General features: G+C 37.8%; 1 protein-coding gene across 2 annotated transcripts in view; it reads left to right on the top strand.

Moving 5' to 3' along the window:
- Positions 1-12,687, top strand: part of UGP2 (UDP-glucose pyrophosphorylase 2) — a 71,114-nt gene that overhangs the window by 5,418 nt on the left and 53,009 nt on the right. For both annotated transcript variants that reach the window (XM_036079104.2, XM_036079103.2), the window contains exons 2-3: positions 10,970-11,097; positions 11,933-12,040. In XM_036079104.2, coding sequence (XP_035934997.1) covers positions 10,984-11,097; positions 11,933-12,040 — 222 coding nt within the window. In that variant the 5' untranslated portion in view covers positions 10,970-10,983. The remainder of the gene's footprint in view (positions 1-10,969; positions 11,098-11,932; positions 12,041-12,687) is intronic.

The raw sequence follows: 12,687 nt of genomic DNA, 5'->3' as shown, positions 1-12,687 counted from the left end.
AGCTGATGGACTTGGTAATCTCTATGGTTAAATTGCCTTTGTTCTTGATAACTGGGTGTTTCTTCTAGTAAGATGGGTGATTTTCATTTGTGAAAGCCTACTGAGAAAAGAAATTGATAGGGAACATTAGAGAAATAAGAAATCTTAACTGGTATACTTCTTGGAAGTGCCATTTTAATATTCTGAAGATAAATTGAAAAATAACTTTACGAGGAAATTACTCTAAAATGTTAAGTTTGAACAATAGGTGTTTTCTTGTGATACTGCTACACAGAGACCTTTCTCTGTGTATGTGTTATTTTTTTCATAGAAAATTGTAATTATAAATTGTAGTAACTTTAAAATAATGGGATACTTAATTTGTGTAAGGAACATTAGTTGGCCTAATAACAAAAATGTCCTAGGTAAAAGAATACTGTGTTTTCTATTTTCCACCAAATTGTATTTGGTATTTTTATGTGTAAGTGTGGGTACTAGGAGTTCTCCTGAAAGTCAGATATATCCATTATTGAAAAGTTAATATTTGAAAGTCAAACTAGCTCTGAATTATCTGTAAAAAAAGTGAATAATTAAGAGTTGACTGTACTAAGTTTCCATAATGGGATTTCTCTTGATATCCAGAATTTATGCCAGTGGAGAAAATCCCAGCATTATTAGAATAAAATTTGGGGGAGATCCTCTGAAGGTTTGGGATTTAGTGAATGAGGAAGTATGATTCACTTTACCACCATTTTGATTGCTTGGGATCTCTTTAGAAGCTTGACTTTTTCTAAAGACTTGTGTCCTTTTGATACAGCTTATGTTTTCTTTTCTAAACTATCATATTTTGAACTTGGTATAATAGTGTTTGCATTGTGGACGTCTTCATCTTGGTAATTTGATAGATTGTTCCAGGCACAATGACAATTAATTGAAGCCATATGTCTTAGGCTTCTAAAATTCTTCTACCAGGCATGCATTTTTCTATTAATAACTTTTAAATTCTTGAAAGTTGGCTTGCCAAGCTATCAAAAGAAAATTAAACTTTATGTGTTTGATAGGGCTTAAGTGTGAGAAAGAGGATAATACTCCATTTGAAAGCTGTTTCCCAGTTATTGGTGTTGCAGACGTCTCCTTTAGTTCGTTGCAAAGTAATTGTTTAGGGCTCAATTTCTGCCTCTGCCAAAAGTCCCATTGTTTATTTTTCTCAGTTATTGCCAAAAGAAATCAATTGTGCCCCCAAACCATGTTGACAATTAAGGATTGTTTTTGAGAACCAAGGAGAAATTGGCTGTGTTGTCTTAGTTAACTTACATAAACAACAAAATGTTTTGTTTTCCAAAACATTTCAAGATACTTGTTAATTTTTCCTATGCAAATCAAGAGAGTTCCCTGTTTCTCTGTGATTTCACTTGTATCTTTAAAAAAAGAATTATTCAGTGTATTCATGTACATGAGATAGTCATATTATGCTTAGTCCGCTGTTTAATAGTCACCAAAGTGTAAAAAATACTACTCTAGGGGATATTCCCTTTAACAATAACTCCATTGCTCCTTGGCCACAAAGGCCTGCAGACAAGTTGTTTGGAGTTTGCTTTCCTCTGGTTGCTGCCCTGGCAAAGGCTGATGTGATGTTTAAACCCTGCCTAGAATTTTAAAACTTCGAAAGAGTGCAGGAAAATGGAGTAACACAGTTCTATGCACTGTTTTAGGTTCACTTATGCCAGTGATAAAATGCTTAGCCTTGGTAACAAAATATTTAGAGCGTGCATAAAAACTTTCTTCGATTTTTTTCATTGCCCAGAAAACAAACAGTATAGAGGGAAAAGGTGACTCAAAAGTATAGAGCATAAAAGGATGCTCAATACTCAAAAGTATAGAGCATAAAAGGATGCTTATTCTGGTAAAAGGTGACTCAAAAGTATAGAGCATAAAAGGATGCTCAATACTCAAAAGTATAGAGCATAAAAGGATGCTTATTCTGGTATGTAGTTTTAATCTCACCTAACAACATCACATGTAGACATAGTTGAGTTTTTGCATGTTTTCATAGAGGCATACTCCTGGAGGTGACAAACCATGTAAAAAAAGCACTGTAACCAAGAAAGGGGAGACCTTCTGTCAGGAAGAGGAAGGAGAAGCAGGGCACCAGGGTTTGGATTCCAGCTTCGCACTGCTACAGCGTCCTTAAGCAAGTCAGCATCTCTGGGACCCTGTTCCGTCTCAAAGATAAGAGAATAGGACTCACTGACCTTAAAGCTTTTCCAAGCTTAGAATTCTAGTTTTATCTAAATGTACATATATCAAATTACAGGGCAAGCCTGCCAAATAATTTTTTGTGCTTGATGATGATGAGTTTGTTGTATCTCTTTTTCTTCCTCTCAACAAATGAGTGTTCTAGGCCCCTTGGCATGCCTTCTTATATCTGTTAAACTTTAATGCAAGGTAGTATTATTTAACCAGTTGACACATCTCTTCTGAAAAGTTTTCCAGAAGTGATACTTTCTTTTTTTCCCTTAAGATTTTAAGAGCTACTCTGTTGTATGAGAGCAGAATTAATCTTTATTAATGAGAAATCTGGTTTATGTGTAAATTCTAACAGTTAAAAACAGTTTTTAAGTTAATTGAGAAGTCATTTTGTCTAGATTGGCTCTCAGTTTGAAATTTGTTTGACAACATACCTGATAATTGACTGATAAATCAGCCTCTTCTTAAGAAGCCTTGGGGACTTCCAAGGGCTCAAGACACAGTCCATATTTTGCTAGCCCTGCTTCCCCATGGCCATAATTCCTGGCTCTTAAATACTTTCTCTTTGGCCTTATCAGACCCTACCTTCACTAGACTGGACTCTACCCACTTAATGTATTTCCACCACATAGCAGTATCATAATAGGCTCTTATTTATTTAATAAACATTACTTGAATATTTGCTATGTTTCAAGCTCTGTGTTAGGCAGTGGGAATATAACCTGGGCAAAATAGACATAATATATTCGTACAGAGATTATAACTTGGGAAAAAGACATTTAATAAACTTTAAAAAGCGTGATGTTATAAAGGAGAGATAGAAGAATCACGTGAGCAACCATGCTTAGTTTAGAAGAGATCCAGGAGGATATTACATTTAAACTGAATTCTGATGAATGTTATGTATTAGTGGCTGCTCAAGCCACTAATATAAAAATAGAAGTCTCGATCTCTTATTTACATATTATCAGGTGTCTGCACTGTGTCAGATGCTGAGGTAGGTGTTGGAAAAAAATTATTCATGGCTAGCGCCTTTGAAGTGTTGCATACAGACATCTAAGCAAAGAGTTAAATTTTAGGGGCTGTTTGATATAGTATAGAGGCAGGAGTGATTAAAACCCTCACATTCAAGGAATTGTGATAGAAAGGAAGGTCTCGTTGCATGTTCAGAAGCTACCACCTAGAACATAGAACATGACCCCCAAAATAGCAGAAGCTACTCAAAATCGCAGAGTTTGAGCCTTTGGGGGCTGAGGTATTAGGGGGGTTTCCAGGAGCCTGGGATGATTTCTCATGATTTTGGAATTCATGCTGGGCCACTAATTTCTAATTTTTTCCTCTTCATTTCTGCCTACCCTGCTCTAAATATGTTGAATGACACTTGAGATATGTGTTTTGGAACAATCTTATAATAACTAGGATGCTTTTAATTTCACGGAACAGAAAAGTACAAACAGTGTTGGCTTAAAAACTGAGGGACTTACATCACATGAATCTTGAAGTGGGATGTTCCAGAGTTGGCTAATTGAGTATAAAGACTGCATCAGTCTTTCCTTCCTTCTCTGCTTTCTTAAGCCTATTTTTCTCATTCTTAGGTTAACTTCCCTTAAGCTCTCTAATGGCAGAAGAAACTGGAGGTGAGGGATGGGCACATATGTCCAGGGGCGGAAAAGATACTCTTTCTTTCCATGTGTCTCTTTTTTCGGTGAGGAGCACCTTTCTCCCAAGTCCTTTGGCAAACTATGCCCTCGTGGCTCACTGGCCAGAATCGTATTATGTTCCATGCTTAAACCAATCTCTGGGAAGGCTTTAGACCAATCTGGGCCTGGTGCCATCTCTGCCTTGGGGCAGACAATAGGTGACAGAATAACATTGTGTAGGGAGATGAACGATGTGCATGACTCCTACAAATGTATTAAGATAAGTGGAGTATAATCTATATCAGAGCTACTCAAAGCAATACAGGTAGCATTCACTTATTAGAAATGCATATTCCCCCCACACCAGACCTACCTTCAGAGTCAGAATTCTGGGAGCTTGCCCAGGAATCTATGTTTTAAGAAACCAAACCCTCCAGGTGATTTGTATGCACACTGAAGTTTTAGAAGCACTATTGAGATATCACAAATGAACTAAGAAATTACAACCTTTAGGCATTCTTCTCTAGCACTTTCAGTAACTTTGGCTACTCAAAAAGTTATTTCAACCTGGTTTTTAAGACAGGTCTGGCTAAGGAATTTGTATTTGTTTCTCATCAAATGCAAATCCCATCAATGAAGAAAAGAAGTGATGTGATTGGGGTTGCAGTTTAGGGAGACCAATCCATTCTGCTTGGTACCACAGGTTAGAGTGACATATGGGCAGACTGGTTAGAAAGCTGTTGTCATCATGACCAGGAGAGTGAAAATGAGAGGGAAATTAAAGTAGCAGCAGTGGGAATGAAAAGCAATGAATGGAGTTGTGGCAATTGAAGTATATAGTATTGGATTGATGTTATATGAGGGGAAAGAAGGGAAGAGTCCAACTGTGCTGAGGTTTATAGGTCATCTAGCACTGACTAGGAGAATGTTCATATCATGGGGAGCAGGGAGGTAGGTGTATTTGGTTTAGATGATTTGGACATGTTGAGTTTGAGGTACCCAACCTGAGTATACAGATAGAAAAAGTCTAGAAGGCTGTAGGGAATGTGAGTCTGGAGCTCAGAAGAAAAGATAAGGATGTGAGGCACATATTTGGGAGTTACCAGTAATGAGACTGGTAAGGTCATAATTGAGGGGAAGAGTGGTCTGGGGATAGAATCTTAGGAAACTCAGGGAGTAGGAGAAGAAAGAGCCAGTTACAGAAATTGAGGCCCGGTCACAGAGGTAGGTAGAAAAAGAATGTAGACTAATATTGGGTAATGGAATCCAAAGAAGAAAAGCTTTTCTAGGAGGAATATTCACAAATAACTGAGTTTAAGGACTGCAGTGACAACCCAAAAGAGGATAGTTAGCTTTAATTGGTCACAAATCTAGTCAGTATATGTCCTCAACTTTATCCATGGATATTTCCAGTTACCAGTACATTCTTAGAGTTTTAAACTTACAGTAGTCCCCCCCCTTATCCGCCGTTTACTTCCCTCAACTGAAGTCTAGAAGCAGATGATCCTCCTCCTGACATACTGTCAGAAGATCAATACAGGCATACCCAAGAGATATTTCAGGTTTAGTTCTGGACCACAGCAGTAAAGCAAATATTGCAATAAAGTAAGAGTCAAATGAGTTTTTTTGGTTTCCTGGTACATTTGAATGTTATGTTTATACTGTACTGTAGTCTATTAAGTGTGCATTATGTCTAAAAAATGTATATACCTTAATTAAAAATATTTTATTGCTAAAAAATGCAACCATCATCTGCACTTTCAGCGAGTCATAATCACTGGTTACAGATCACCATAACAAAGATAACAATAATGAAAAAGTTTGAAATATTGTGAGAGTAATAAAATGTGACACAGAGACACAAGTGAGCAAATGCCATTGGAAAAAAGGTGCTGATAGACTTGCTCAATGCAGGGTTACCACAGACCTTCAGTTTGTAAAAAAAAAAAAAAAAGGGGGGGCAATATCTGCAAACTGCAATAAAACGAGGCATCCTGCAATAGCTTAACGCTATGTCACAATGCCTATATCGTTTGCTTCACTTCATCTCGTCATGTAGGCATTTTATCTTCTCACAAAGTCACAAGAAGGCCGCGTACAGTACAATATTTTCAGACCACATTCATATAGTACATTACAATTATCCTATTTTATTGTTAATCTCTTAGTATGCCTAATTTATAAATTAAACTTTATCATAGCTATGTATGTATGTATAGGAAAAAATAATATATATGGGGTTCTGTACTATCTGCGGTTTCAGGCCATCCATTGGGAGTCTTGGAACATATCCCCTGTGGATGAGTGGGGACTCTACCATACTTGGCTCACAAGTCATTTCCTGGTTTAAGGTTAAGTGAGCTCTCTAATACTCTGACTTTGGGTTCCTCTCAGTGTGGGTTTCCACAGGAAGGTTGGGACTGATAGATCTAATGAGTGGTGGTGGGGAGGTGGCCTGGGGAGAGCTCCTAACCTCTGTTGCTCTTGGTATTCTTTCTATAGTCTTTCCATGGCCTGTGCATTGTGAAGCTAGCTGTGGGGCGCCTGGGTGGCTCAGTCACTAAGCGGCTGCCTTCGGCTCAGGTCATGATCCCGGGGTGCTGGGATCGAGCCCCGCGTCAGGCTCCCTGCTCAGCAGGGAGCCTGCTTCTCCCTCTCTGCCTGCTGCTTCCCCTGCTTGTGCTCTCTCTCTCTCTGTCAAATAAATAAATAAAATCTTGAAAAAGAAAAAGAATGTGAAGTTGTTTTGTTTGTGCCAGTATCGGGATGTCAGGGAAGGGTATTATGTATACCTCTTAGTTGATGAAATGGATGAAATGAAATACCTGAATTAAATGAAAACCATCACTTGAGATTGAGTGTCTCCTACCTCTTGATTCTATTGCTTTCCTCTTCCTTTTTTTTCCTTTCTTCCTTTTTTTTTGGCTCCAGCTGGATAGGGGAAAGTCCATGATGTTGAAATTTTAGTTCTTGTGAACAAGGAAGAATTAGGAAATTGATGTGGCAGAAAAACTTCTAAAAAAAAAAAAAAAAAAAGTTACTGCCTGTTCTATCCCAAATTGACTAAGTTATAATTAAGTCAACCAGGACAATTCTAGTAAGCCCATTTGGAAGGGAGTTTCCTGTCTGTTCCATTGGGTATAAGAAGACATTCTAATAGAAATGCTTTTGGAGTGTTATTTTTGGATTTTGTGCCAAGGATTAAAGAGAGTCAGACTAGGAGGAAAAAATGAGCAGGATATTTCCACCTCACTGTGGTGGGATGGCACTCAGATAAATTTGGCTTTGCTTCTGAGCTCCAGCATTTGCTGGTTCTATGACCTTGGATAACTCATTTAACTATTTCAGCCTTAATTTCCTCTTTAAAATGTTGAGGGTAGATAAAATGCTCCCTCTCATCTCTAAAAATGTTTTGAGTTATGGCCAAGGTAATGAAATGTCTTTTTAAAAAAATTTTTGTAGCTGTTCTTTTATTTTTAATTTTTATTATTTTTTTGAGAGAGAGCGTGTGCACACAAGCCGGGTTTGGGGGAGGCCGGCAGAGAGAGAGGTAGCGAGAGAATCCTAAGCAGTCTCCATGCCCAGCGCGGAGCCGGACAGGGGGCTCTGTCTGACGAGCCTGAGACCATGACCTGAGCCGAAACCAAGAGTTGGTTGCTTCATCGACTAAGCCACCCAGGCACCCCAGTAATGAAATGTTTGATTCCTAATCCACTCTCTGTCCAAAGTTGAGGATGAGCAGTTCTCAGTTGCTAGGAAGTGAGAAGGGATAAAACATTTTGGGAGGTTAGGAATCTTGCATTATTCACGGGGTTCTTTAATTGACCTTCAATTAGAAACACAACTGTCATTGCCAGAAGTGCAACCTGAGAATATAAGTCCAAGAAAGCTTTTAAGGTCTGTACTTCCTTTCCTACCAGAAATTCCAGACCTTTATTAGAAATTAAGGATGGATAAGGAGGTCACTGCTAAGGGAAATGGTTTTTAGCTCTGTGTCTGTGTCAGGTGTTTAAGATAGACACCCTTCTTGATTAAGCATAAGTTGTTATTCTTGCATATGCTTTAATCCTTAAAAGCCCTTCTTTATTCTTTAGTCCCTAAAAAACAAAACTTCATAGTAGCACTGCCCAGAGGACAGGGAAGGAAACAGCAGTGGAATAGGGTGGAAGAGGTGATAGGCACTTTATAATGTTCTTTGTTGTATTAGCTGTTCATACCTGTAGAGTGGCTGGAAGGAATACAAGTTGTTCTGTTTGCATTTGGTGCTATATCAAAGGAATGGGAAGAATAAAGGTTAGGGATATTTGTTACAACTTGAGTTTGAATCTGTGTCTGGGTTTTTTTTTGTTTTTTTTTTTTAATCTATATCCTAAGGTTGAACCTCCTGCAGCTGGCAAATATCACATGTAGCATTAAAAGTGTCTTTCAGCCAGCCTTTCTTAGCTTGGCTTGATAGGGAGGATTGTGAGATGGGTTTTGTGTGTTTTTACCTTAAATCATGTAGAATGATAGGCAGTTCTGCAGAGGAAGTCTCTAAAGCTTGAGGGTTTTTTTGTTTGTTCGATTTTTGTTTTTGTTTTTTTACTGTTCTCATGTAGACAAATCTCAAACAGCTACTACAGTTATCTTCAAACTTTGCAGTTACATTTCTTGTTATCTCATCTTGGCATTTGCCCAGAATATAAATTAAATGTTCCCATCACTAATTTTTAGGAATGTGACTGAGAATGCTGGCTTTCAAGATCTAACTTCAACAAAGCAGCAAGTCTGTAGATGTCTTTGAGTCCAACAAAAACTTTTTTAAAAAATCATTATAAAGTTCCTGATCCATTTTAATCCATCTATGACACAGAATCAAAAAATTCATGTGTTCCTTAATTTAGAAGTTTTATATTTAGTAAATTTTTCTTCTAAATTATTTCTTAAATATGGGCATTGGCTTAAAGATTGGGGGAGAGATATCCCAGGTATACATGGCACAGCAGGGTGGGGGGTGGTTCTTAAACTGTGACAAATTTTAAAATTAAGTCAGCCAAGGGATGAACCTTTGTAGTTGATGTCACATTAACTCTAGTTTAAAATGTTCTGCAGGAGTGTTTTAATTACCTGTCATAGTTACGCAGAGGTGCTCATCCATTGTTACGAATTTTTACAAATGATAAGTTGCTTACTAGTGGAAACATACATTTAGGTTGGTTTATGGAACACAGAGGTGTGTTTCTTAGCTCAAAGAAGGTATTTATGGACCTGTTTGGGTCACTTAAAAGTTTTACTGGAGTCATAAACTTATTTGTGTTGTGGTTTATGCCTATAAAAACACAGTTAGAAAATGGCTATTTTAGGATTAGATTGTGTGCTCTCACCAAATTTCCTTTTCTTTTTTCCCTCTTAGATTTCAGTATGACAGAAAATGGATTTAAAAAGGTTTTTGAAGAGTGATGTTAAATATCTCATTTGTTAACATTTTTAGGTATTTGGGAGAAGGATAAGCTGTCTACATTAAATTAATTGCTTTAAGAATTACATAATTTACTAATTTCTGTTCTCACAAGTATCTTAAAAATATTATGTTGGCTTTGACTCTGTCTGTATAAATGTTTTCTTCTGCCCAGATAACAAATAAAAGAATTTATGGTGGGGGTGCCTGGGTGGCTCAGTCGGTTAAGCGTGGGACTCTGGATTTCAGCTCAGGTCATGATCTCAGGGTCCTGGGATTGAGCCCCAAGTTGGGCTCCGTGCTCAGCACAGAGTCTTCTCGAGATTCTCCCTCTCCCTCCCCCTCTAACCCTTCCCCTGCTCTCACCTCTAAAATAAATCTTTTGAAAAAATTTATGGTATGTGGGAGGGAGTATTTTTAGTTTTATTGAAATATGATTCTGGGGGTGCCTTCGTGGCTCAGTCGGTTAAACGTCTGCCTTTGGCTCAGGTCATGATCCCAGAGTCTTGGGATCGAGCCCCGCATCGGGCTCCCTGCTCTGCGGGAAGCCTGCTTCTCCCTCTCCCACTTCCCCTGCTTGTGTTCCCTTTCTCACTGTGTCTCTCTGTCAAATAAATAAATAAAAATCTTAAAAAAAAATGATTCTGCTAATTGTAGGACTAGTTATCAAACAAAATGTTTGAACATAAGCTTCAAAACTACATTTATAAAATAAGTTTGAGTTAGGTATTGAAGAAAAAGGGTAAGGTGAACAATAGTTTGATTATCCCTTATTTTATAAGTAATAGACAAGATGATTACTATCTAGATAAGCATGTAAAACAACCTGTGTTGGCATTTTTCTCCCAAGGTACTTAGGCCTGGAATGTTTTCTTTTTCTATATTTTTCTATTTTTGTTTGTTTTCATCAGGCATTTCTGTCACCTTTAGTGAGTCACCTTTAGTGAGATCCATTTATCACAGAGATGCCCAGCTATGCCAAAAGCCCTGATAGTCTTGTCTGACACAGATAAGCCTGAAAAGTCTTGGCTGAAATTGAGGACAAGAAGTGGGGAAGCAGCTCTGTGTCCTTTTAAGTGAAAATTTTGATGCCAGAGACATAGAGACACCTGGGAATTGCCAGTATCTCTCAAGGGGTTTTTCTTTAGTAAGGGATGCAAAATTGGAGTGGCTTCCCTTCTAAAATGGAAAGAATTCCTTAATGTTTTCATCTGGCCTGGAGGGGAAGGGGTTTTTTGCTTCTGTGAAGTTGCTAAACCCCTTTGGTTCTCTTATCAGGCAGTAGTTCCATAAGGGCATGTTCTGTAAAATATACCCTTATTAACATTATTCCAATTGTTCTCATTTTTCTCCAGCTTTGATGGCTAAGAGGGAAACATTAGTAGACATGGAACTATGTGCACAAGTGAGGATTAATCCTTTTATTCCCACATGCCCCTTATTCCCAAAAGTGTTTTAGTATTTCAGATATACTAGTAATGCATACAGGTGTACCAAATTTGAGGCCATATGGTTATATAGTCCTAATTAGTTGACACTACTGAAATCCGAGAGGACGATGAGACCATAGGATTGAGCCCTTTTCATTTGCTGGTGCACTAGAAATAAATCAGTTATAGCTTACCAGCTGCTGTCTGATTTTTCTGTTGGTGGTTTTGTTTTTAAGATCTTAGCAAAGCCATGTCTCAAGATGGCGCTTCTCAGTTTCAAGAAGTCATTCGACAAGAGCTAGAATTATCTGTGAAGAAGGAACTAGAAAAAATACTTACTACAGCACCATCACATGAGTTTGAGGTAAGGATTCTACAATGTTTTGTTTCTTCCATCCATCGACATACTGAATTGCTATTGCTGCTGTTGATCATCTAGCCTGAAATAAGCACAAAATGTAAGAGCAATAAAAATTAGGATTGCTTAACAATTAAGGATTTTCAGCATTTGCCCATTGTTAAACCATTGTCCTTTCTTTTTTAATTCTAGGAAGTTTCTAAAGTCTAAAAGAATCAGAACAAAATTTCATTTGTTCTGTATTCTAATATCATTGGGTAGAAAAATGGATACCAGTATTAAGTTAGAATTGTGAGAAGTTTATCAACCATATAGCCTGCTGCATGCCTTTTTCCAGAGAGCCAGTTCTAATAAAACCATGCTACTTTGTCAGCTATCATAGAGGTTTCCCAGCATAGACAGGTATTTTTACTTTTCTGCTTATAAATCAATAGATCAACATTTTTCATTTTCAAATTTGTACTTAATGTTTTGAGTTTAGCTGTGTCTTGTGCCTTTTTCTTCAGATAAAGACTAATTTTCATTAAAAGAGGTAGAGAAAGATATTGGTGAATAAATGTAGAGAACCAATTGAAATACCCATGGACCTAATGGCGTTCAGTTTACACAATACTGGTGCGAGATTTGGAGGATTATTTGCTTGTATTCCTTTAAGTGTGGTTCCTATTAGCTTTTCTTCCTCTTCACTTTTAAGTTGGGGATATAGAAAAGTCTCTGTTCTGCTTCATGTCCTAATAGTACAAGAATTTCATTGAAAGGTGTTTTAAATGTATAATATGTATCTATACTTATTAAATAGTAAGCATTCTGCTAGTTGTAACAAGAGCTTCTATTTTCATAGCACACTAAAAAAGACCTTGATGGATTTCGGAAACTATTTCATAGATTTCTGCAAGAAAAGGGACCTTCTGTGGATTGGGGAAAAATCCAGAGACCTCCAGAAGATTCGGTAAGTTTTAGATAAGATGTAGGAAAATTAAAGGTAATTTAAAACCTGGGTTTAAATTTGGGAGTGAGGTACTGTGGGTGAGAACCATCACTTGAGACATAGACAGGAATTGCTTTGCATTCTCTTCCCTCATAACAAAACTACAGAGATAGCCTACTGCCTTCCCTTCTGTTAGTCCCATCTTTTCAGTCCTGCAGAGGACATATGAAAGTCTAATCACCCTATAACGCTACCTCATAACTTTTTTTTCTTAGAGATTTTATTATTTGAGAGAGAGAGAGAGAGAGAGAGAGAGAGAACAAGAGGGGGAGGGGCAGAGGGAGAAGCAGACTCCCCGCTGAGAGGGAGCCCGATGTGGGGCTCAATCCCTGGACCCTGAGATCATGACCCAAGCTGAAGGTAGATGCTTAACTGACTGAGCACCCAGGCACCCCATCACTACCTCATAACTTAACATCCCTGAATATGAGGTAATTCTTTTGCAAAGTACCAATCACACAGTAAGAGCTTCATTTATGTTCTTTTCTTCCTTCTCTCTCCCAAACCATCTGATTTCTCATAACCTTTAGTGTCTTGTACAGATGCTAAGTCACCTACTTAAAGCTCTCCTCATGCTTTGAAACCATCTTTATAGCCCTGTTTCCCCT

This window comes from Halichoerus grypus, chromosome 10 (genome assembly GCF_964656455.1).
Source record: "Halichoerus grypus chromosome 10, mHalGry1.hap1.1, whole genome shotgun sequence".
NCBI classification, from domain to species: domain Eukaryota; kingdom Metazoa; phylum Chordata; class Mammalia; order Carnivora; family Phocidae; genus Halichoerus; species Halichoerus grypus.
This window is presented reverse-complemented; position numbering and strand designations above follow the sequence as displayed.